Source organism: Diceros bicornis, chromosome 22 (genome assembly GCF_020826845.1).
Source record: "Diceros bicornis minor isolate mBicDic1 chromosome 22, mDicBic1.mat.cur, whole genome shotgun sequence".
Classification (NCBI taxonomy): Eukaryota; Metazoa; Chordata; class Mammalia; order Perissodactyla; family Rhinocerotidae; genus Diceros; species Diceros bicornis.
Window position 1 is genome coordinate 23,001,989 of NC_080761.1, and position 27,206 is coordinate 23,029,194.

The window sequence follows — 27,206 nt, forward strand, 5'->3', positions numbered from 1 at the left end:
AAAAGAACAATTACAACAAAAAGGTCTGAGCTGTGTCATGGCAGAACACGGGAGAAATCTTGAAACTGGAAGCCATGTTTCTTTCCCCTAGACTGAACACTCTAACAGCTTTTATCCCATCTTATATATTCTAGTTTCTAAAAATATCTAAACTCAAAATAAAACTTACAATCAGTTCTGAGAATAGCTGCCTGGGCTCTCACAGTACACTAGCAGTTTTCCTTTCGGAAAAGACTTTTGAGACTATTCACATTTTGTATAGAATCCTGTGGAATACGTGACCATTAAGGCTAAGCAGATATAATCCTAATTGTAACAAGAGAGATTACAACTGAAAGAGTGAGATAAACCTCCAGGGGCCCATTCTATTCTGTGAAAATCAGCATAACCTCCTCCTTCCTTATTACTCTCTTTCAGAGTTGGTGAGAAAACAAACAGCCTAGTTTGATAATCTTACTGCCTATACCTTCCCCTCCCCTCTACCATCATTCCAAATTCAATGGACATATTATGCTGGATATTCATCTAGGTCAGTGGTTCTCAAAGTGTAGTCCGCAGACTCCTGAGGATCCTTGAAACCACAAGTATAATAAGACATGATTTGCCCTTCTCACTGTGTTGACTTTTGCATTGATGGTACAAAAGCAACGGTGAGTAAAAATGCTAGTGCTTTAGAAAGAATCAAGGTAGTAGCACCAAAGTGCATCAGTTGTTAGATTCTTCACTGCCATGCACTCAAAAATTTTAAAAATGGCAAATTCACTTAAGAATGTCCTTGATGACAGTAAAAACTGTTAATTTTATTAAATCTCTTTAACTCTTTAAGTATATATCTTTTTAACATTCAGTGAGATGAAACAGGAAGTACACAGTACTCATAAAGCACTTCTGTATACCAAAGTACGATGGTTGTCTCAAGGAAAAGGACTTGGGTGATTGTACGAGTTGGGAGCTGGACCAGACACTTTTTTCAAGGAATACTTTTTGAAAGAATGACATACTATAATTATTCCGACTTGGGTATCTGGCAGATTTTTTTTTCCCCAAAAGTAAACGAAGTGAGCCTATCACTTCAAGGAAAATAACTGATAATATTTGTTGTCAATGATAAAATTCAAGCTTTCAAGTGAAAATGAGAATTTTGGAAAATTTGTATCCACCACTGTGAGCTTGACAGCTTCCCAATTCTTAAAGGCTCTTCTGATGGGATTGGAGATCAATGTGACTATTTTCTGATATTATACAATAAAAGAAGATCTACATGACTTGGTGAACCAATATTTTTCAAATGACCAATGCATGATGTAACAAGATCATTCACGGGTAAAAGATGCACTTAAAGTAATGTAAGAGTACACAACTTCACTGATGATTTCAGATTCCATGTTGCAATTAAACTTGAGGAAACCACACCTTGGCAAGTTTTGACATAGTATTAAAGAATATACACAATTATCTGAAAAGTCTATTTACCTCTCCCTTTTCCAACTACATATTTACGTGAGGCCAGATTTTCTTCATATACTTCAACCAAAACAACATCTCACAATCAATCGAATGCAGAAACAGATATAAAAAAACAACTGACTTCATCTAAAGGGATTTATAGAAATGTAAAATAATGCCATTCTTCCTGCTAAATGTATTTTGTTTGGAAAATAGTTGTTTTTCATAAATATTTATGTTAATGTATAACGGATTTACTGTCACTTTTAAATGACTTAAATATTTTAAGCATTCTCAGTATTAAAATTAGAAATTAAATTCTAAGGTGGTAAACATCAATAGATATAAGCCATATAAACAAACCTCCTCAGGGTCCTCAATAATTTTTAAGCATAGAAAGGGGTCCAGGGATAAGAATAGCTGATTAAGGAACAGAAAAACTCACAACACTTAAGATTCACCTCCCTTTGCCCTGTGGACTAAAATTGTGTTTTGGGTAGTAGGATTAAAGTTTGAGAGAGAGATTATTACAAAACGAGCTTGTGGGAACTGTGTCGTCATTACAGGGAACAACTAATAATATCCTCATAGTGCTTTGTGCCCGCCCCCCCCGACCCCGGAATAGGCTAAAAAGATACCTTCCTAGTTTGGAACTAATTTTTTGTTCCAGTTGTCTTTTCTTGGTTTTCCTTTCAAGAAGCTCCTTCTTCTTTTGTCTAAGTTCATTGTCTCTGTGTTCTAGATGTTTGTTTTTCTCACGTAAGGCAATCAACCCTGATTCCACTGCTTGCAATTTTCTATTAATTTCCTATGGAATATTCAAAATTGTGAGTATATTCTAAAAATAGTTCTAGTTAAAATACTATAAATTCAGTTAATACTCTTTTCTAATACTCAAATCAAAATAACCAACCTTTAGCTGTTCTTCTAAGTGTCGTCTTTGCTCTAGATCCACAGTAACTGTGAGAAACTGGGCTACTTTTAGGGACGTGTTAACAGTAATATGTTTGTTGGAATAAAAAGAAGTTTTCACCACATACTTTTCTTCTGCTGTATAAAATTGTTTTAATTGGGTTTCTTGTATTACCTACAACGTAAAACATGTATCAGTGCACATCTAATAACTATGATTTATTTTTAAAAGGACTAAAGAATGAAAAATACAGATCAAGTCAATTTTAGAAGATCAAAATATACTAGATGTACTTTCATTTTTTTTTTAAACTTATCCAACAACATCTCTAAAAAGGTAGCTGATACATTTCAGGTTATTACTTTGGAAAACAACACTAAGAAAGACTAAGAGAGAGAGAATTGGGAGAAAACCAAAGTAACTAGCAAAGTTGGCCATCCTTCTGCTTCAGTCTACAATCTCTCCCAAGTTAAGTGGACTTTTGGAGCTTGTTCTATCTACAGAAGAGGTATCAGGAGGCAGCTGCCCAGTAGACTGAACTGTGTTGTCTCAACTAAGTCACTTACTTTCCCCTCCCCTCAGTTATATTGTTCAAAGGTACATAATCTCATATTTAATTCCTGTATATTTGGGAGAATACTTAATGGAAACACTTTTCAAGGATTTCAAAGACTTTTTGTTTTTTCGAGATCTTTTCTCTCAAGGACTTATACAAGGAGTTTCATAAACTAAAGCATATTCTAAACACTATAACATTACTAATCTATTTCTGTATATTTATAAAAAACCGGCTGCTGTAATGCAGTTTTTTCCAATCTCTAAAGGTTCATTACCAATCTTCTTGTGGCTTGTTTCTCTTTAGAAGTTTACAGTTCAAGCGAAGAGTTAAGACATATTTAAGCACACTTAGTTTAGTAAGGTATAAACTGGCATCCATAAATGCTGAATAATTTGGAATGAAGGGAAAGCCTAGATAAGGTTAGCCTACCCAAGTTTCACGCAAATAAATTTTAAACTGATTTAAACTGCCAGAGATGAGGAAAGCGCACCCCCAGCAAAAGGAACATCATAAGCTAAGGAGGTCAGCAGACAATTTAACCAAAGGGGAGAGGCTCAGAAATTAATGAGAACAATTCCATAAATGGGGTATAATCACTGTTAGAGAACCTAAAATGTTAGGACTTGATAATAAAGCAAAACTTAGAGTGAAGAATGTATTTTTATTTTAAGGGAGAAATACAGCCATTACAGAGGACAGAATATAAAGGCAGTAAATTTCGTCACTGAAGGTTTATATCTTCTGAAAGACGGCCAAGATAATGTCAAGGGCTTTATACCAGGTGTCTGAAATACTTCCTCACTTTGCTTTACTGTGAGAAGTGTCTCATAATTCATAGAGTATTTATACATAACATAGCACCGAGTCAGGCATCAGAACAATAAGGTATAAGAAACACTCAATGTGTTTAAGGATTTTAAAAATATCATCACTTATATAAAACCAAAAAGATTAAGGCTAACGAAAAATACCTGAAAAGAGATGAAGGGGAATAGAAGAACTAATTTCACTTTTAATGTAAATTATATGAATTCCAATGCTCTTTCTCCAGTACAAACAGCAAGGTTAAAGTTCTGTAGGTGAGTTCAACATTTTGTTTAAAAGTAAAAGAACATAAAATAATTCAACTTGAAGCACTGTTCAAAAAGTAAAGAGATTTTCCAAGTGCAGTATTGTTCCCTTCTGCCCCAAAGAAAAGTTATGAAAGCCTTTACCAAATTTTCTATAGTCTTTCTGCAATAGTCCTACTACCCTTACTCTCAGAGATAGCCCTATCTACCCCTGAAATTATGACAGAAATTGGTTTGGTCTATGCATGTGGTCTTTTCTAAACCCCAGTGAATTAAGACAGAAAAGAGATACACCCACATGGAGAGTTTTATTTTTGGTTTCCCCAAATAATCACCGTAATATGATGTAATTTTTAATCAAAGACACAGGCAACTTACTATAATTAGCTTGTTTTTGCAAAATGGGTTGGTAATGAACCATTTCTATCTTCTGTTAATGAAGTATATTAGAGCCCCCAAATTACAAATGAATTACCCTAGGGATACCTGTACACAGGTTGCTAAAAATTTAAAAAACTTTTTCTAGTATTCAATATTATAAGTAGCAGTTGGGTCTGTAATTGGGTCCTAGATGCTTACAAGCAATATGAATACGGCAACTTGGTGTTATGGAAAAACCTGTTTTAGAAGAGCTTTCTTCCCTGTTTCTGCTTTTGCTAAAAGCAACGAATATGGTTTGGAGTCTTGGAGATTACTTGTAAGGAGAAGAAAACTCCAAGCAGCATTAGCAGAATATAGGAACTAAGAATTTATGTAGCTGTACTAGCCAGGAAATGAGATCCTATTAAGGGTGGTCATTCATACACGAGATAATGTTAAATGAAAGCTTTAAGAGAGGGCTTACCAAATCAGTTCTATACCCTAGCCTACCATCTTAAAGTATAATTTGTCTGAAAGATAATCTAGAATACAAGAATTTAAATGATCAACCCATTAACACAATGTTTGAACAGAGGATTGTCAAGCAAGGTAGAACAATGCCAGGTATCTCTTTTCAGGCTTTAACCTTATTCAACCACCCTACAGGTACTAAGTATTCATTTACTCTAAGTAAGCACTTATCACTCCTTTCATAAAATATTAGTCAACAGTCTCTGCTTCATGTCATATTAAAAATGTAAAATACAAAGATAATTTCTGTGTGGTTAAAAACAACAGAATGATACACTTCTTAACATTTCTCACAATTTTTCCCTGACTTGAAGCTAGGAAGTTTTAACAGAAGTACGTTTTTGGTATTAATTCAGTACCCTCTTACCCGTTCAATTCTTTCTCTGGTCCTCTCAGTTCCTACAGGAACTTCATGAATATGATACTGGTAGCAAAGGTAACTCATGACAGGATTGGGTGCATCAAATAACTCTCTCAAATAAGAGAAAAATCCATATTGTCTGAAAGGAAAAGCACCTATTATATTTTTCCTCTTAAAATATCATTTAAAAAAATGATAGTTGACAAGTGGCCAATAAACAATAAATAAAATATAAATTATTTAATAATGGTACAGAAAAAGTCTTTTTTCTTCGTATGTTTTAAAATCACTTAATATTAAGTGATTAACATTGAGATTTATTTGTCAGAAAAGCTTAAAATTAATATATTTATGACTGCAAACTATTAATCTGTTGCTTTGTTGTTTCTTCCATTGCTTTTATATTTAGAATGTTTACTTCATCCAGAGTTAAGATATTTACTTACAGCTATTTTATAATTGCAATTTTTACATTTAGTCCGTTGGGAAATTATTTTTGCATTACGAAGTGATGATTTATCATTTTACCTTCCCAATAACTAACAAACTATTTTAGTATCTCTTTTATTAAATATACCAATATTGTTCCACTGATTTGAAACATGACCATCATATAATAACTATACCATGGTCTGTTCCTGGGCCTAGATTTTTCCTTATTGTAGACTGAAGTAGAGATCCTAAAAGGGAATAATACAGCTTATACCAAACATATTTATGTGACAGAGATAATTAAAACATATTTAAGAGGTAAATGATTATTCAATATTCAAAGTAACAGGTTAGTTCTAATAATATTTTCAAGACTTACTTGAGTTCATTCAGAGATACTGAAGGTGCTTTGTCAGCACAGGAATGCTCAGGAGCCATAACAGCATTTACTCTTAATTTTTTATTGTCACGAACCTGAATATAAGGGAAAAATTATTTTAACGACCATATACTATCAGTCAAAATGATTTTTAAAGTTATCATATTCCTACTGGCATTCATGAGATGATCAGAAATTTGAACATTTACTGGATATTTTAATGGCATGTACTTACAAGAAAAATTGTTAGTGTGATAATGATATTGTAGTTGTGTCTTTATATTGCAATTATGTATTTTTACAAAAAGAGTACATTTCTTTTATTATTTTCAGTGATAAATTCTATCAAAGTTGAGGAAGCAGTAATACCAAAACTCTTTCAGAAAACAGGAGGAAGGGATACTTCCCAAGTCATTTTATGATTTCAGCATGATCCTAATACCAAAACCTGACAAAAACATTACAATATCCCTCATGGACATATACGCAAAAATCCTTAACAAAATATTAGTAAAAAGAATCCAGCAAGATATAAACTGTATACATGACCAAGCAGAGTTTACCCCAGGAATTCAAGATTGATGTAACATTTGAATCAACCAATCTAATTTATTGTATTAACTGAATAAAGTACAAAAGCCATATGATCATCTCGCATGCAGGAAAAATATCTGACAAAATTCAACAGCCATTCATGATAAAAATTGTCAGTAAACTAAGAATAGAAGGAAACTTCTTCAACTTGATAAAGGGTACCTATGATAAATGTACAGCAGACATAATACTTAATGGTGAAACATTAAGTGCTCTCCCCCTAAGACTGGGAATGTGTCTTATCTTACCACTTCTCTTCAACAATGTCCTGGAGGTACTTCACTGTAGTGAAGCACAATAAAGAGGTAAAAGACGGAAAAGAAACAAGTAAAAAGATCTGTTTACAAAGATACGACTTTCTACAAAGAAAATCCCATGGAATCTACAAAGTAACTACAGTCATGCACTGCATAACAACATTTTGCTCAACAACAGACCACATACACGATGGTGGTCCCCTAAGATTAGTACCATATAGCCTAGGTGTGTAGTAGGCTATACTATCTAGGTTTGTGTAAGTACATTCTACAATGTGTACACAATGATGAAATCACCTAATGATGCATTTCTCAAAACATGTCCCCATCATTAAGCAACACTTGACTGTACTAGATTTCAATAAGTGAATTCAACAGTATCACAGGATATGAGGTCAACGCAAAAAAATCAACTGTATGTCTATGCACTAGCAATGAACAACTGGAAAATGAATTTCAGAAATCCATTTACGACAGTGTCAACAAAACGTAAAATACTTAAGAACACATTAACAAAAGATGAGCAAGATTTATACACTGAAAAGGACAAAACAATGCTGAGAGAAATTAATAGAGACATGATGGGATGGTGGAATGGAAGAATTTCATGGTGGCACGAATTAGCAATTCTGAAATTACTTTCACAGCATTCTAGACTTAAATGAGTAAATATATTGATGATAAGGGGGGGGTTATGTTTTTCACTGCTACAGAAGGAAATTACAAATATGCAAAGGAGAAAGACTAGAAGGTACCCTATTGTGTTGGATTGTAACTGGAAGTATCAGTGTGAACTCACGGTGCACTCTTGCTCTCTAGATAATAAAGAAATAAATATAGATGTAAGAGTTCGCATGTGAGGGCTTAGAAGCAATGAGACATTAGCACCAAGGTCACACCTGTTACCTAGATTTTGTTTTCTAAAAGGAACTAGGGTTCTTTGGGAAAAAAGCTAATTGTAAGGACCAGAGTGTTCAAGATGAGTCAACATCTTGCTCTGCCAAAAAGTATGCAGTGCTCAAAATATGATGGCAAAATATCAACAGGACACAGGAGTCAACTTGAAGAAGGTCTCACTGGCCAAATCTGGGCCAATTTGAGCATCAAAATAAATAATAATAGTAATGGATTATAATCCCTATAAAAAAAATAAAATTCTATGAATCAACAAATAAAGAAAGAAAAAGCTCTTCTTTCTAGCAGAATGCCAACTAATAAATATAGAAGAAATGACTGAGTTAGAACCATTAATGGTTTCTAAACCTACTAGGTAATTTCATGAGGAACAGGATATTTTCAAAGTCTGTAAGTATTTCAATACACACAAATACAAGGAGCAAAACAGTTGTGCTATAATGCTTGTTTTGAAGACAAATTTGTTCCAAGCAAGTGATATATTAGGGGACAATTTAAGCATTATGTGAATTTCACATTTGCTTATGTGCAATTACATCCACAAGAAACACAAGGTTTTCTCTAGGTGAATGTAGAAAACTGCACCCAATTGAACTGAGCTGTATAGGAATACATATAACCTGTGTGCAAATACAGGCACACACACACCCCTCTCAAACATCTACTAGCTGCCTCAGTTTACCACATGTTATGAGCCACACTCAATCACATTTGGTGTTACAACTTTCCATCAGATTTCAGACAGTCTTTATAATTGCTTTACCCACTATACAATTCACAAACTGAACCCTTCCAACGCCTACTTCCACAAGCCAACTTCAATCTTTTTAAAAACAAAGCACCATATTTATTGTATTTGTGTATTTAACAATTGAACATGTGTAAAAATGTGCTACTATTTTTCCCCCATAGGCCCTGTGGGTTTTTATTGCACAATTTTGCATAGCATAGTGATTTTTAGGAATGTATATACTGAGTTATAGCAAAACTGTACTTCACAATGGAGAAATAAAGCAAATGGGGCAAAATGTAAATAAGTAGTGAATCTAGGTAAAAGGTATAGAGAAGTTACATGTACGTCTCTTGCAACTTTTCTGCAAGTTTGAAGTTACATCAAAAGAAGTTATTAAAAAAATAAAGGAGCGGAGATATAGATGAAACAATATTGGCCCTGAGTCAATATATCAATGATACTAGTATGTAGGGTTAATTTAAGTTTTTAAAATCTATTGTTTTAATGGTTACACTAAATAAAACTGAATTACACAATGAGAAAGTAATTTCCCTTTCAATATTTCTAATCATACCAAGGAGTAAGTTGCACTATGCTATCAGCATGTCCTTAACTCCTTATGTCTTTATTGTTATGCAAATTATGTCCCCTCCCATGGTAGTGATATTATACTTCCTCTTAGAATATTTTGTTTAAGTAACAAAAAGTGAACTGATTTAAAGAAAAATATTAAATAATAGTTAGTACCCAGATATGGCAAAAATTGTGTGGTAGTGCATGGTAGTATGCAGAAATGGCAACAACTGAAGATGGTTTGTAAGTTACTGAAAGACGGGAAATGGTATTCTAGTAGATACAATTACAAGAGGCAGTTGTATACGACAAATTTCATAATTTAAATACACAAAAAGTCACACACGTAAGAGGACGTTCTGGTCCTACTGATGAGAAGCTATGGAAAATTAATTGTTATAGCACAATAAAAAATATAGGTCAAATTTTTAGGAACCTATGTCATATCAATATATGGTTCAAATTCTCAGCACAAAGGAAGCATGAGTTTTTGCGGCAAATCAAGGCACTCGGTGCAGGCAAAACTGGCCATTTGCAAAACAGAAATCATCTACTTACACCTGACTGAATGCCCTTCACAGTGTGCCATGTCTCACAGACTTGTAATCTAAGAAACCTACTTCTTCAAGGAGCTCTGACACCAGATCAATAACTCACTGGTTAGACTTAAATGGTTCTAACACCCACAAATGTTGAACTGTTTGGAGTCAATTTTATAATTTTATACATCCAACCTTTTTATCCAGTCACTTTATATTAACATTGCCTGCCAACTCCCAAACCAGGAGGGCAATATGGTAAAAGACAAAGAAAGCAAGGAGTCTTCCCAATCGCCTGTGTACCAGAGAAACAGGACCACTTGAGCTAATTCAGGGTCCTGTCCTCACTTAGACTTACTAGCAGAGATTTAAACAAAACAATACCAAATCTAAACCTAATCTTTATGGAGCTTTTGAAGAAGTAGAAGGCATGTGCAAAAGGAAAAAGAAATCTTACTGACAATAACAACATATACGTCTAATAATATGTATTATATAGACATATAACAACAAGCAGTGTCCTAAATATCTTTTCATTTATTAACTGATTTAATCGTCAAACCATCTTTGGAAGTAGATAATACCACCTCCATTTCACAGAGGAGGAAATTAAGGCACAAAACATTTAGGCCACTTGCTCAAGTTAGCAGCAAAGTCAGATTTCAAATCCCGGCAGCCTATCTGTAGAGTCTATGCTCTTAACGACTAAGCCATGAAGCCTTTCAGGGGCTTAGATTCTTGGTCGGTGGTGTTCTTCTAGCCAGATATAGGATTCTCACTCTTTTTAAAGAGATTTTATTTATATTAATAAGTAAAAACATCTTATTGATTTATCCTCCAAAGAAAAACTGAGTTCATTCCAACACATTTCCAAAAAGGATGTCCAAGACCAAAGGCTCATCACTATGATGTTTCTTTCTCTGGCAACAATGTGACAGAATTACTCTTCATATTAATTCCAAACGATAATTTCAAAATGTTACAGATGGAATTATGGGCTGTTTTTCCTCTTACAAAACCAATTCATTCCTCAATAATGGCATAGATAGGAAAGAAATTGGCAAAATTAAATGATTTTACACAAGAGTTACTGCTAGTAAAATTACTCATTATCATTTTTTGCTCTAGTTTGAAGTTAAAAACTCAAGCACTGGAAGATAAGTGTTAAGTGAGTCAAAGTATTATGTGGTTAGTACTTGCCTCTTTGAGAAAAACCTCCATATCTTCTTGACTTTCAAATACAAAAGCTCTCAAGTCATTTGATGAAATATGATTTTCAACATATTTGGCATTTTTATTATCTTTCATATTGATCTAAATAAAACAAAAAGAAAATATAAGTTGATTTTCATAAAACCCAAACTGATTACTAGAACATAATTATACTACACACTTAGATTTATTTAATTAAATTTAATACTTGAGAAAAAGGAAGACAAAAAAAAGAACAACTTGGAGGCCAGCCCGGTGGCATAGCAGTAAAAGTTCGAGTGCTCTGCTTCGGCAGCCTGGGGTTCACAGGTTCGGATCCCGGGCACAGACTGACGCACCACTTGTCAAGCCATGCTGAGGCAGCGTCCCATATATAGTAGAGGAAGATGGGCACGGATGTTAGCCCAGGGCCAATCTTCCTCAGCAAAAACAGGAGGATTAGCAATGGATGTGGGCTCAGGGTTGGTCTTCCTCAAAAAAAAAAAAAAAACCTTGGTATTGAAGAGTCAACATTTTAAAACATCCGTTTATTACCCAGAAGCATCCAAAACATAGTAAAACAAAAGCGAAGACTTGAATAGCACCTGGTGCATATCGATTTTGATACTAGCTAAGAAATAACTTAAGTTCCCTTCTGGTCAACTCACTGAAAACATCTGAAATAGACTTAGATTGGAACCTAAGAACATAAACATTTCTCATCTGTCCCCAAACATTTAATATTTTTCTTCTTAATCTTCAAGAGGAATTGTTACTATACATGGCAATAACTGATCAGTACAAAAACACAAAGAACTGAGCAAAACTTTATAAAACTAATGAAAAAACCTGCTACAGATTAATTGTAACTAATAGTGTTTTCAAGAGAAACCCTAGGTTTGCACCACTAGAACATAAACTTAGTGATTTATTTTTAAATTATTAACTAATTAGACATTTCTGCATGTGAGGCTCAATGCTATGGAAGATACTGATAGGTCAAGAAAACAAACTGTTTCAAGAGGAGTACAATCTATTATTTATTGCAGATGATAAGTATGTTGAAAAGCAGAGCACGTTAAAGTTCCTCAACAGAGGTATACAAAAAATGCTATCTATGGAATTTTAGAAGAGAGAAAGATTACTTTCAGCAGATGGAAATTAGCTTTCTTGACAATATAAAGATTTCTGAAAGAGAAGGTATTTATGTATTATATATCTAAAATGCAGCATACTAGTTAAGAGCTGGGGCTCTGGGGTCAGACAGATGTTGCTTCAAATCCTACATCTGACCTTGATCAAGTATTACTTAAATCTCTGAAAGCTTCAGTTACCTTCATCCATAAAATGGGTATAGTAAAACAGTCTATATTTCATAGGACTAAATGTGGATTAAAGGAGATAATAAAAGAATTAGTACAGTGCTTGTCATTAACTGTTGGCCAATATTACTCTCTATTTTAAATTTCAGAAAATCAGTGTAGAAAAAGGGGAAAACTAAGACACAAGCAAACAAAAAAATTAAAGCCACATAAAATACCAACACTCGGACATAAACACTATAGACATTTAGTGTCTACTGTTTCATAAATTTTTTTTTTGATACCAAATTACTTTATTGGGAAGGAATGGTACAAAAGAAAGAAAAATGTTAAGTGGGTGTTTGCTACAACTTAGAGAAAAGGTAAAATAACCCCAATATGACCATATGAATTCACCTTTTTTATAGCTATGGATAAGCCAGACTAGGACTTAGCTCTCATTATCACTCTCCCCCAGGCTGTACTTATCAAGGATATTCTGACGTGTCAGATTCTGACACAGGATAATTTACACAGGATATCCTGTGTCAGGGTCTGACACAGGATAATTTACATAACCAATCAATATCTTTTGAAATTTTGTTCTTTGCCCCACCATTCTGCTATTATAAACACTACTGTGAGGAGTATAACTGTAAATAAATATTTGCACACTTCTCTAACTCTAGACTGGAATTGTTAGAACCAACCCATGGAAATAGATTGCTGACAAGTTATATGACTAAAATTTTAAGTTTATATATTACTAACTTGCCTTTGGAAGTGGTAGCATTTCAACTAGATCTTGAAGAGTTAGATAAGTGTGTGGGGTAAGTTGGAAGGAGGTGGTAGGAAATGTGAAAGGTTATTCCAGGAAGGGTAAAAAAAAGCAGAGTATAGATATCTCTTTATCTCAACGATTTAAAGGTAATTTAAAATGTAAATATATGCCAGCTACTAATCCCACTTAGTGATAGGCTACTATTAAGAAATCAAGTGACAAGAGAATGACAAATCTAATAAAGTTCTGAAGTATTATTTTGAGGTTGTCATTTTAATAAAAACCTGTTGACAATTATACTTGCATTATAACTTATTATACTAATGGTCACAATATTTTTTCTTATATTTCTTTCAATCCTTACCAGTTAATCAAAACAATAATGTTTGCCTCTGAAACAGATATTCCTTTCTTGATCTGGCAAAAATATTCTAATAATACATACCCGAGCAAGAAGAGAATACAGTATTATGCACATTAATTTTGCTAATATAACGTAAGATATAATAAAAGACAAAGAACTATATGAAATGATTTTGAATAAAGTATAACACAAACATGAGTTACAGAAAATAGAACTTTTCATCATGAATCCTGCAAGTGATTCTTTCTATAGTGATTTCTTTTCTAAAGTAAAAAAATTATCTAGCAAAAACAATCTTTACATCATTTTGGAGTAAGTTTTAAGTTTATATTACACATGTATATCTAAATATATCATTACCCAAGAATGTGGTTTTTACTTTTTCATCCCTTTCTGTGGTCAAATTTATGATTTTAAATATTTTAGATGGAAATCTTCCTGGTAAATCCATGGCCACACTTCATTAAATGATTTACTAAATACAGCTTACCCTATTCTTGATGACCCATGATCATCAATAGAGCTATCAAACGGTTATGAGGTCAAGAAACTGCTGGTTTCATTCTCAGAATCCTCAGAATGCTCTACTTTTGTAGCAGGTGATTTTCTTGTCTATCCTCTGTCAGGTGCTCCATATCACATATTTATTTACAGCCATTTTCTACCCCTTTGGCAGTGTTTGCCCTATTGCTTGCTACAACCTAAGAACAGCAATTGCCAGAAGGAACCAGCTAACCAAGCTAATTTTATACATGATTCTCAGTCAAAAAGCTGCCAGCTTCATACTCCTTTCCAGAAAAAGCTCACAGGTTTATTGATCAAGGACGCTTTAAAAAGCTCATGTATGGATTCAGCAGGTTACCAGACGCCATAAGTTTGACAATAGAAAACCAGGGTATTAATAAGACTAAGAATTTTTAAAACAATAAAAATCTACAATGATTACAATAATAAAACTAACAGATGCTACAAAGATGAACAAATTTCTTACCGTGAGCATTATGGGCTCACAGACTCTTTGTTTAAATTTGTCTCTGTTATTTCTTAGCCATAAAACAGCATCATATGTGTCACGGTATCTCTGTCTCAGCTTATCTTCTTTTTGATTCATAAGATTGTCAAAACGTACAATATGCTCCTCCACATCTAAAATTGGAAAATAAAACAAAGTACTGTTTCTCTGAAAACTTTAATTAGTGAAATAATCTACTAATAATACAAAAGAATATCTTAGATTTAAAAGCTACAAACGCCACTCAGCAGGTACCCAGCATAGTAAAAAAACCCACTCTGGACAAATCATTCTCAAATTTTCAAACACCTGGGATAAAAGATCTTTAAGCAATCAAAAACAAATAGGTCACTCATCACATTGAACACCTTAAAGTTACAGTACATTACTTGTCAATTATATCTCAATAAAGCTGGAATAAATAAGTAATGTCAAAAATAAACAGGTCACATACAAAAGAATGAGAAAACACTAGATTTCCTACGAGAAGACAATTACAATAGGCCTTCAAAATTCTGAGAGAAAAATTACTTTCAACCTAGAACTGTGCATACAACAACACTGAGAAAAGGGAATAATGAAATACAGATATTTTCAGGAATGCAAAGACTCTGCAATTAATTCCCCAATATCTCTTCTCAGGAGATTACCTGAAAATGTACTCTAACAAAATAAGGAAATAATGTAAGAAAAACGAAGACATGGAATTCAGGAATAGCTTTATCCAACACAGAAAAGGTGTGAGACAAACCCCAGATGACAGCCATGCAGTAGGCCTTGAGAACAATCAGTTTGGATGGAAGGAGGGGGTGGAAGGCTCCAAAACAAGAGAATGCCTGATAAGATAAAGTTTTGGTTTTTTTTCAATTTAAGGAAATGCTAAAGCAAATGGTGTTTTTAAAAAAAAGGCAAATCAAAACCTTTAAAAAAGCTATCACTGAAAGAAAATTAGGTCATAATGCACTATTCAGCTCTGCTATGTTAAGTTGCACTGTTGTAATAACATAAATAATCCTTAATATTTCTAGCTTTTAAAATTAACCTATAAACAGAGCACATAAAAATTAATTATGGTTCTCAGTAAAATGTTTTCAGCCTTGAAAATACGAAAACCAGGGTAGAGACTAGAGAATTTAGAATGTGAGAAGGAATAAAGGCCATATATGACAAACCCACAGCTAATATCTTCCTCAATGGTGAAAAACTGAAAGCTATCCCTCTAAGAACAGGAACCAGACAAGGATGCCCACTATCACCACTACTATTTAACATAGTACTGGAAGTCCTAGCCAAAGCAATCAGGCAAGAAAAAGAAATAAAAGGGATCCAAATTAGAAATGAAGAAGTGAAATTCTCACTATTTGCAGATGACATGATTTTATATATAGAAAACCCTAAAGAATTCACCAGAAAACTTTTAGAAGTAATAAACGAATATGGTAAAGTTGCAGGATACAAAATCAACATACAAAAATCAGCTGCATTTCTATACACTAACAACGAAGTAGCAGAAAGAGAAATTAAGAATACAATCCCATTTACAATTGCAACAAAAAGAATAAAATACCTAGGAATAAACTTAACCAAAGAGGTGAAAGATCTGTACACCGAAAACTATAAAACATTGCTGAAAGAAACTGAAGAAGACACAAAGAAATGGAAAGATATTCCGTGCTCTTGGATTGGAAGAATTAACATAGTTAAGATGTCCATACTTCCTAAAGCAATCTATAGGTTCAATGCAATCCCTAACAAAGTTCCAACAACATTTTTCACAGAAATAGAACAAAGAATCCTAAAATTTATATGGAACAAGAAAAGACCCCGAATAGCTAAAGGAATCCTGAGAAAAAAGAACAAAGCTGGAGGTATCACACTCCCCAATTTCAAAATATACTACAAAGCTACAGTAATCAAAACAGCATGGTACTGGCACAAAAACAGACACACAGATCAATGGAATAGAATCGAAAGCCCAGAAATAAACCCACACATCTGTGGACAGCTGATCTTCGACAAAGGAGCCAAGAACATACAATGGAGAAAAGCAAGTCTCTTCAACAAATGGTGCTGGGAAAACTGGATAGCCACATGCAAAAAAATGAAAGTAGACCCTTACCTTACACCACACACAAAAATTAACTCCAAATGGATTAAAGACTTGAATGTAAGACCTGAAACTATGAAACTTCTAGAAGAAAACATAGGCAGTATGCTCTTCGACATTGGTCTTAGCAACATATTTTCAAGCACCATGTCTGACCGGGCAAGAGAAACAATAGAAAAAATAAACAAATGGGACTACATCAAACTAAAAACCTTCTGCACAGCAAAGGAAACCATCAACAAGACGAAAAGACAACCTAACAAATGGGAGAAGATATTTGCAAACCATATATCTGATAAGGGGTTAATCTCCAAAATATATAAAGAACTCATGCATCTCAACAACAAAAAAACTAACAACCCAATTAAAAAATGGGCAAAAAACCTGAACAGACATTTCTCCAAAGAAGATATACAGATGGCCAACAGGCACATGAAAAGATGTTCAAAATCATTAACTATCAGGGAAATGCAGATCAAAACTACAATGAGATATCACCTCACGCCCATCAGAATGGTTATAATTAACAAGACAGGAAACAACATGTGTTGGAGAGGATGTGGAGAGAAGGGAACTCTCATACACTGCTGGTGGGAGTGCAAGCTGGTGCAGCCACTATGGAAAATAGTATGGAGATTCCTCAAAAAATCAAGGATAGAACTACCATATGATCCAGCTATTCCACTGCTGGGTATTTATCCAAAGAACTTGAAAACACCAATGCATAAAGATACATGCACCCCTGTGTTCATTGCAGCGTTATTCACAATAGCCAAGACTTGGAAGCAACCTAAGTGCCCATCAAGGGACGAATGGATAAAGAAGATGTGATATATATACACAATGGAATACTACTCAGCCATAAGAAACGATGAAATCCAGCCATTTGTGACAACATGGATGGACATTGAGGGTATTATGCAAAGTGAAATAAGTCAGAGGGAGAAGGTCAAATATCGTATGATTTCCTTCATTAAGTAGTAGATAATAACAACAATGAGCAAACACATGGAGACAAAGATTGGATTGGTGGTTACCAGAGGGGAAGGGGGGAGGGAGGAGGGCGAAAGGGATAATTCGGGACATGTGTGTGGTGATGGGTTGTAATTAGTATTTGGGTGGTGAACATGATGTAATCTATGCAGAAATAGAAGTATAATGATGTACACCTGAAATTTATACAATGTTATAAACCAATGTTACTGCAATAAACAAAAAAAAAAACAAAAACAAACAAACAAAAAAAGAATGTGAGAAGGGAGGAAAGTAAAAAGAAAGGATGGGAGACTAGTGTTTTTAGCTTACAAAGTGTGCAGTCAAGCAATATTGACAATTGTTAAATGACGAAAATAGATATAAGAATAGTACTTATAATAAATCAATATTAATAAATGTTAATGATTAATAACCAATGTTAATATAATAATCCCATTTGAGGAATTACAATAAAAGGGAGAGGAGGTGTTATGAGCTGAAATCTATATCTAAAGTAACAAAAATATCAAAAGGTAATATCTAAAGTTGATTAATCAAGCCATGGTGAAATAAGAATATGATGAAGATATATGAAGGACTATTTGAAAAAACTGCTGAAACAGTTAAAAGTGCTTACTCTTAAGAGTGAGTCTGGAAGTTGGAAAGGGTTGGGCCATCCTTCTGTTTTTTTTTTTTTACCATACACACCTAGTACTTTGATAAACACATAAAAAAATGGGTTCTTTTTTTTACTGATCTTAGTCATATACTGAGCAGACAGAAATATAAGATCTCCTCTATCTGAATAACGTGGTCTACGGGAAAGAAAAGCAAAGATGAAATTGGACAGGTTTCACAGAGCAAAGCTAAAGGAAGGTCATAAACGTTATAAATAAAGAACTTAAACTTGATTTAAAAAATAATAGTGAGTGACTTCGTAAAGAAAATAAAGCAAAGCATTTTTAGAGAATTAAATCAACTGCCATAATCTGACATAAGACAACGGCCAGCCAAAGGCAAATCATGGTACACGACAGATGTGGCTAATTAAGGCACTACGTTGGAAGAACTGAGCTGAGCTTCCTCAACTTGAACATTCAGAGACATGACATCAGGGGAAGAAGAAAGCCCATCATGCCCATGGATGTATCTCCATTTTATAAACATCTCTTCACCCTAAGTTTAATAAAACTTACTCTTTTTCTCCTTCTCTAGAGTTTCCTTCTCTCTTCGCATATCAATTATCTCGCCTTCACATAATGCCTTTTCATCTTGAATTTGTCTCAGATCACTTGTAATGGCATCAATCTGGGGTTGAAGATTCTCACAGTTTTCTGTGTTCTTCAGCTCATTCTGCAAATCTTCTATCATTTTGCGCGTATTACTTATTCTCCGCTGTCGGTCATGCTCTTCATTTTGTTTTACTGCTAAAGCCTGCTGAAGTTCCTCAATCTAATAAAACAAAAGTAAGTTAGCACTGGAAATTGTCTTTTCTCTTGGCTTATAAGTAATACAGTTTTATAGTAATATAGCTTTAAAAATGCAAACAATCTAAGAACATGGCTGTATTCCTCACTAACAGCTATCTTGCTAGAATTAGACTGTTACTCCTACCAGACTACCTGTATCTCTGTTTTATTTGTTCTCTAATAAATCCCAAGTACCTAAAGCAGTACTTAGCACATAGTTAGTAGTCATTAAATATTTGCTAAATAAACAAGATATTTATAAAGCCAATCAGCAGATTTCTAAATATTTATAGGAAGTAAATATATACTATACACCATAATACTGAAATTAAGACAGTCACATGGTATATGATAGACTTTCAATACAGTAGTAATAATAGAAATGATGATGAAGATTATGTCACCCTATTAATTTTATTTATTATTATTATTTTTTATAATTTTATTTATTTATTTTTTCCCCCAAAGCCCCAGTAGATAGTTGTATGTCATAGTTGCACATCCTTCTAGTTGCTGTATGTGGGACGCGGCCTCAGCATGGCTGGAGAAGCAGTATGTCTGTGCGCGTCCGGGATCCGAACCCGGGCCGCCAGCAGCGGAGCTCGCGCACTTAACCGCTAAGCCACAGGGCCGGCCCACCCTATTAATTTTAAACCAAAATAAACGGTTATTTTTTCAACAAAATTATTTTCTACTAATGCTTCAAAGTAATATTGTGAGATTTTAATCCTCAATCTGTATGTTTAGATTTGTTCACTTACATTCAGGGTAAATTATTCAAAACAACCCAGATCATATAAGTTGCCAGTGGAATTTTTATTAAAACCATACACAGTCTACCTAAGACAGAGTTAAGATTTTCTTTAAGACACACACACATACACAAATATACACTCATACACCCAATTTATATTTTACAAAAATAGAACTTTATATTAAACTAGATAAGGTTAACATCACATAATTTGCTTATTATACGGGCTTGCTTTCTTTCCAAGTCCTATTTACTCCCTCCTTTACTCTTAAGAATAAGCACTTTTAACTATTTCAGCAGTTTTTTCAAATAGTCCTTCATATATCTTCATCATATTCTTATTTCACCATGGCTTGATTAATCAATTTTACAAAATTAGAACTTTATATTAAACTAGATAAGGTTAACATCACATAATTTGCTTATTATACGGGCTTGCTTTCTTTCCAAGTCCCATTTACTCCCTCCCTTACTCTTAAGAATAAGCACTTTTAACTATTTCAGCAGTTTTTTCAAATAGTCCTTCATATATCTTCATCATATTCTTATTTCACCATGGCTTGATTAATCAATTTTAGACATCATCTTCTGATATTTTTGTTACTTTAGTGGTAGAAATGAAGGGGATGATGGATTGTGGAAAGGTAACAGGGTCAATGGTTTGGATCCCAGGTGCAGACCTATGCACCACTCATCAAGCCATGCCATGGCAGCATCCCATACACAAAACAGAGGAAGATGGGCAGTGATGTTAGCTCAAGGCTAATCTTCCTCAGCAAAAAGAGAAAGATTGGCAACAGATGTTAGCTCAGGGCCAATCTTCCTCACCAAAAGTAACAACATATTTATTATAAAAAATATGGAAAATACAGAAACTTATAACAAATAAAAATCACCTACAATCTTAATGTTCTTTAACATTTACATTTTAATGCCTACCTATATCTTTCTATCTATAAAACATATGTTTTACTAAATGACATCACTAAAAATGTATTGAGAGAAGTTTTTCATTATTCCCTATGTCCTTGCAAAACAAAAATTGAATACCTGCATAATGTCCTGTTACATGGATATACAAGTGTATTCTACCCCTTTTGTTGGAAATTTGGGTTAGTATCAATTTTTCCTTTCTAAAAATTTAGCTTTGACCGTGTCAAGATAATGAACTGAACATAAGCCAAAATTCCCTCTCTGATACCAAACAGGTAAAAGTGAGAGAAAAAATTAAGACACACACATCTGTGATTAAAAATTAACAATTTTTGGGGCCGGCCCAGTGGCACAGTGGTTAAGTTCGTGCACTCCGCTTTAGCAGCCCGAGGTTCACAGGTTCAGATCCCAGGTGCAGACCTACGTACTGCTCATCAAGCCATGCTGTGGAGGCATCCCATATACAAAATAGAGGAAGATGGGCACAGATGTTAGCTCAGGGCTAATCTTCCTCAGCAAAAAGAGGAAGACTGGCAACAGATGTTAGCTCAAGGCCGATCTTCCTCACCACAAAAAAAAAAAAAAACAGAAAAAAGAAAATTAACAATTTTCAATGGGCCTAAAAAAAGGAAGCAGACAAGAAGGCACAGTGTTCAGCCAGGAAACCCATAAAGTCCAAGGCATTCAGGAGAACAAATAGGCGCATCATAGAAGACAGGTACAGAATTAACAATCACCAAACACATGAGGAAGTCCAAGTCCATCAAAAAGGGATAAGAAATTTAACAAATATAATGTTTGCATTCCCAGCAAAATAGAGACCATCAAGCTACCAAAAATCACGGGGCTGCTGAAGAAATCTGTACCAAGAGAAAGTCTTTGTCTGATATTGACCTGAAACACTGAAAAACAGCCCAATGGTCCCTGTCCTTCCAGCTAAGTTTTCTGAGCTCTAACTTTAACTCATTTGCCATCTTCATCCAAGAAATTACCATAACTAATCCCATCATATCCATGTTTAGCTCAAGCACAGCTAAGCCTCCTAAATCACCCTTTTCACTAGGACACCATCCCCATATTGTTCTGTATCTTCAATTTCTCTAAATGTTCTCTCTTCTTGTTCTAACTAAAACTTGGCTATTCCTGGAAGACACTTCTTCTCCCTAGAGCCCTCTCTAGTTGGTGACCTTTTCCTGCCATAATCCTTCAGGGTACTTCAGGATTCAGAGGTGGGGAGGATGCCCTCATTAATCCCCACTGTACTATTTCCTCCATTAACTGAGCCCCACTTCAGTTCTTTTGAAGACGATGAGATCAGACTTTACCACCCATTATCTCTGTTGCTATGTTAACTATCTCCCTCAAATCCTTCCTCACCCCTTTCATTCATTGATGACTTTAGCATCTGACTCACTGTCTTCCTCTCCATCATTACACCAGTCATCATGACACTTCAACATACATACAGAAAATCAGTCTACCTCTTTGGCTTCTGTGTTCCTTGACTTCTTCAATTTCAACCATCTTTTCCTAAACCCCTCCTTAGTTATCTTCTCCTATGGTTATATTCTAATCCCATAAATCACCAAAAATCATACTACCTCTGAAAACTGTATTTCTACAATCCTACTCTTTGATCACCACTTCCTTTCCTTCCATTTTACTTATTATGATATTCCTATTCCAACTATCCTTTAACCCCACAGGGTCCTGCCATCCATTGACCCTATTACCTTTCCACAATCCAACATCCCCTTCATTTCTTTCCTTCACCTGCTGAGGCTCCACAATCCAGCACTAGAACCACTCCCTTGCAAAGACTTCTTGACCCTCCACCATTCCTACGTCACATTAGCCAGGAAAAAGCCTAGTCCTTATTAAACCTAACTATATATCTTCTATCTATCTGTATGTAAGCAACTGAACTAACTGGCGAAACTCTCAAAAACGGGTGTTACTTTAAATTTAGGGCCACAAAACTTAAACAGGCACTCAGAACTACCAGACAAACCTATTACATTTCTCTAATAGATGTGTGCTCTCATTCTGGGATGAGTTCATATGTTTTCCTCCTTCCTCAATCCTTTATTGCTGCAAGCCCTCTACTCACTCAGCTAATGGCCTTGTCTCACACTTCATTAATAGCATAGTTAAAATCAGAGTACTCTGATAAGAGCACTTTTCCTGCTTTCAAATCCATCACCCTACTTCTATCTTTACTCACTCTGCTTTATCTTATACAATGTAAGGAGAGTCCTTGTAGCCACCTAAAGCTAACTCCTCCAAGGCTACTCCAAGCAGTGTTTCTCAAATTATTTATAGTAAAGAACCATTTTTTAAAAAATTCTAAGCCATAACAAGTCAACTTTTATCAATTACAATTACAATAAATTACTAACAATCATTTTGGAAAACAGTGTGGCAACTCCTTCAAAAGTTATATGTATACCTATGATAGTCTACTCCTAGGAAATTATCCAGGAGAAATGAAAGCACATGTTCATAAAAAAACTTGTACAAGAATTCTTATAGCAGCTGTATTGGTAATAGCCCCAAACCAGAAACAACTTAAATGTTCATCAACAGGTGAATGGATCAACAAATTGTGATCTCAAGAAAAGTGAAAAAAATACATTAAACTGAACAAAAATAAAAGTACAATATATTAAAATTTGTGGGACACAGCTACAGCAGTGATGAGAGGGAAATTTATAGCATTAAGTCCACACACAACAAAAGAGGAAAAGTCTCAAATCAATAATCTGAGCTTCCACCTCAAGAACCTAGAGAAAGAGCAAAATAAACCCATGCCAAGCAGAAGAAAGGAAATAATAAAGACATGAATAGAAATCAATGAAATTGAAAAGAGAAAAACAACAGAGAAAATCAATGAAACAAAGAGCTGGTTCTTCAAAAAAAGCAATAAAATTAACAAACCTCTAGCAAGACTCACCAAAAAAAGGCAGAGAAGACACAAATTACCAATATCAGGAATGAAAGAGAGGTATCAATATCATTACAGGCCATACGGATATCAAAAAGATAATAAGAGAATTTATGCACACATATATTGGAAACTTAGACAAAATGGACCGATTACTCAAAAAACACTACCACAACTCATCCAACATGAAAGAGATTATTTGAATAGCCCTATAACTATCAAGTAAATTGAATTCATAATTTTAAAACTCCCCAAAAAAGAAATCTCCACACCCAGATAGTGCTGAGAATTATTTAGCATATTTAAAGAAGAATTAACACCAATTCTACACAATCTCTTCCAAAAAACAGAAGAAGAGAGAACACTCTTAGAATTTGTATAAAGCTAGTTATTACCCTGACAGCAAAAGCAGACAGCCAGTACGAAAAGAAAACTACAGAACAATATCCTTCATGAATATAGACACAAAAATCCTTTAACTGTTGGGGCCGGCCCGGTGGCACAGTGGTTAGGTTCCCGTGCTCCGCTTCGGCTGCCCGGGGTTCACAGGTTCAGATCCCGAGCGCAGACCGACACACCGCTTGTCAAGGCATGCTGTGGCGGCATCCCATATAAAGTAGAGGAAGATGGGCATGCCTGTTAGCCCAGGGCCAATCTTCCTCAGCAAAAAGAGGAGGATTGGCACTGGATGTTAGCTCAGGGCTAATCTTTCTCACACACACAAAAAAATCCTTTTAACTGTTAGCGAATAGAATTCAACAATACGTAAAGGGAATCGTATATTTATTTATACACCACAACCAAGCAGGGTTTATTTCAGGGATACAAGGTTGATTTGATATTCAAAAATCAATCAATGTAATCTACCATACTAACAAGCTAAAGATGAAATGTACATGATCATATCAATAGATGCAGAAAAAGCATTCGACAAAATTCCAATACTCACTCATGATAAATACTCTCAGAAACATAGGAATAGAGTGGAACTTTCTGAGCTTGATAAAGAGTATCTATAAAAAACCTATAGCTAACATTATACTTAATGGTGAAAAACTGAATGCCTTCCTCCTAAGATCAGGAACAAGGCAAGGATGTCCACTCTTAAGATTCTTATTCAACACAATTCTGGAAGTTCTAGCCAGTGCAATAAGGCAAGAAAGGAAATAAAAGGCATATAAGTCAGAAAGGAAGAAATAAAGCTGTCCCCATTTGTAGATGACATGATTATCTATGCAGAAAATCCCAAGGAATCAAAAAGAGAGAGTGAAAAGAAAAGAAAAGAAAAACTTAGGTTGTAATCAAACAAAACACATAGAGGATGTGTATGATGAAAACTACACAATGCTGATGAAAGAAATCAAAGATCTAAATAAATGGAGACATACCATGTTCACAGATCAGAAGACTCAACATGGTAAAGATTTCAATTCTCTCCAAATTAATATACACATTTAATGCAATTCCTATTAAAAACCCCAGCAACATTTTTGAGCTGGTTCTTCTTACTTGACCTGACTCCTCAGCTTGCTCACTGCAAAACACCCTTTTCCTTGGAGGCATCTGTCAAAAAACAATCAGCAGCAATTGTTTAGCACCAAGCTCCCTGGTGCAGGATAACAGGTGTGGCAAACAATAACCTAACCAAAAAACTTACAAGGAAAAGCTGGAGAATGAGATGCCCACAGGAGGCCTTAGAAGCTCCTGGGAATCTAAAAGGTGATGTGCACGAGGAGGACTGCGTGCATACCCAGGGCTGTGCACATGCTCCAGAAAGATGTGAGGAGGCCTTAAGCTCTCACAGAGGCTCTGTGCAAAGACTGTTTCACTTTGACACTCTGTACAAACAGGAAGTGAAGGTCAAAAGAGAGTTGTAAACTAGCACTGGAAATTAACCAAAGCTTGCAACAATTCAGGGAGCATTTACTCAAGAAAAATGACTGAATCTTGGTACTGCCCAGCTGCATGCTGGTGTGACCCAACACGCATGCAGAGACCTTCAACAAAGACTAGGAGACATACTGGTTCCAATCATTCAAAGAAATATCTGTCCAATTGTTAGCTGACCACTAAGCTAACAGAGCAGAGAGTTCAGTAGTCATATACAACAGAGAGTACAGACTTCATGGAATTAGTTGGGAAAGTAACTAAAAAAAAAAAAAAAAAAACCAGCAACAACGACAAGCCTAAGGAAGAAGAGAACGACTGATTTCAGAGTTGACACATCATGCTACTTAAACCGTCCAGTTTCAACAAAAAATTACAACACATTCAACAAAGTAAGAAAGTATGGCCCATAACAAGCCATATTAATATTCCAGAGTGAGTGCAAAAAAGAAAGGACTCAGAAAGTTCATCACCCAAAGAACCTCTGGTAAAACACCTATAGAATATATCCAGCAAGAAAAAAACAAAAAAATCCGTACCTCCTCAAAAGAGGGAGCCAGAAGTGTGATATAAGAAGTAACATGATCAAATAAGCCAACAAAAAATACCATTGAGTCTAAATAAATACAGACAGTAAAAAATAACATTTTAAATAACTGAGGGCCGGCCCCGTGGCTTAGCGGTTAAGTGCGTGCTCTCCGCTGCTGGCGGCATGGGTTCGGATCCCGGGCACGCACCGACGCACACCGACGCACCACTTCTCCGGCCATGCTGAGGCCGAGTCCCACATACAGCAACTAGAAGGATGTGCAACTATGACATACAACTATCTACTGGGGCTTTGGGGGGAAAAATAAATAAATAAAGTTTAAAATAAATAAATAAATAACTGAGAAGTAAAATTTCTGATGATACTGACATGGAGTGGAGGAAGAAAAAATAAAAGCTTGCTAAGATTGTTATCAATTAAGTGGAAGAATAAAAATACTGATTAACTTTTTTATTTAAACTTTAAGAGTAATCAGTAGAATAGTCTTAGAATATATAACTTTAGAAAAAAATGGAATAAGAAAATTTTGATCAACAGCAACGGAAAGTAGAAAGGGAAGCAGGAGTAATCAAACAAAAACAATAGTAGGTAGAAAACAATGGTAAATGTGAACTGGCTAAACTCCCTCACTGTATGAAAAAGTGTCTCACACCAAACTGAAAAAAACCGACAAAACAAAACCTAGTATATATTATTTACAGTAGATAAAATAAATCAAAACATGATGCAGACAGAACAAAACAATAAAGCTTTAAAACCTAGAAAGCAAGAATATAATTAGAAGGAAAAATGAACAAATCTACACTCACAGAAGAAGATACTGACACTTTAAAAATGGGTAAGTCAAGTAGGTAAAAAAATAAAGAAGTAGAACATTTGCATAATATAATTATAGTAAGCCTGTTATATATATACGTAAAACCACACCTAAAGACAGGACACACATTCTTCTTGAATATATACAGAACATGTACAAAACAAAACATAAAAGTCCAAAAGAGGTCTCAAAAAATTCTAAAATAGTCATAAAGGCCACATTTATTAACCATAAAGCAATATAACTAGAATTCTACATTAAAAAAAGCTTAAAAATTCCATCTATAGAAATTAAAACAATAAAAACTCCTATATAACCTTAAATGAATAAAAACATTAAAATGAGAATTATAAAATCTTAAACTGAAAAACAATAAAAGCACATATCAACACATGTAAGATGTACTTATTAAAAATTAAGCTAAAAATTCAAGAACTTATAAAAGTAATAAACCCTGGC

At 34.6% G+C, this 27,206-nt stretch overlaps 1 protein-coding gene across 5 annotated transcripts in view; it reads right to left on the reverse strand.

Moving 5' to 3' along the window:
• The window catches only part of SMC5 (structural maintenance of chromosomes 5), a 76,913-nt gene that overhangs the window by 24,556 nt on the left and 25,151 nt on the right, over positions 1 to 27,206 (reverse strand). For all 5 annotated transcript variants that reach the window (XM_058565688.1, XM_058565685.1, XM_058565690.1 and 2 more), the window contains exons 9-15: positions 18,590 to 18,845; positions 14,291 to 14,445; positions 10,863 to 10,976; positions 6,052 to 6,146; positions 5,247 to 5,379; positions 2,360 to 2,533; positions 2,085 to 2,254 (exon numbers count right to left, since the gene is read on the reverse strand). In XM_058565688.1, the coding sequence (XP_058421671.1) occupies positions 2,085 to 2,254; positions 2,360 to 2,533; positions 5,247 to 5,379; positions 6,052 to 6,146; positions 10,863 to 10,976; positions 14,291 to 14,445; positions 18,590 to 18,845 (1,097 nt within the window). The remainder of the gene's footprint in view (positions 1 to 2,084; positions 2,255 to 2,359; positions 2,534 to 5,246; positions 5,380 to 6,051; positions 6,147 to 10,862; positions 10,977 to 14,290; positions 14,446 to 18,589; positions 18,846 to 27,206) is intronic.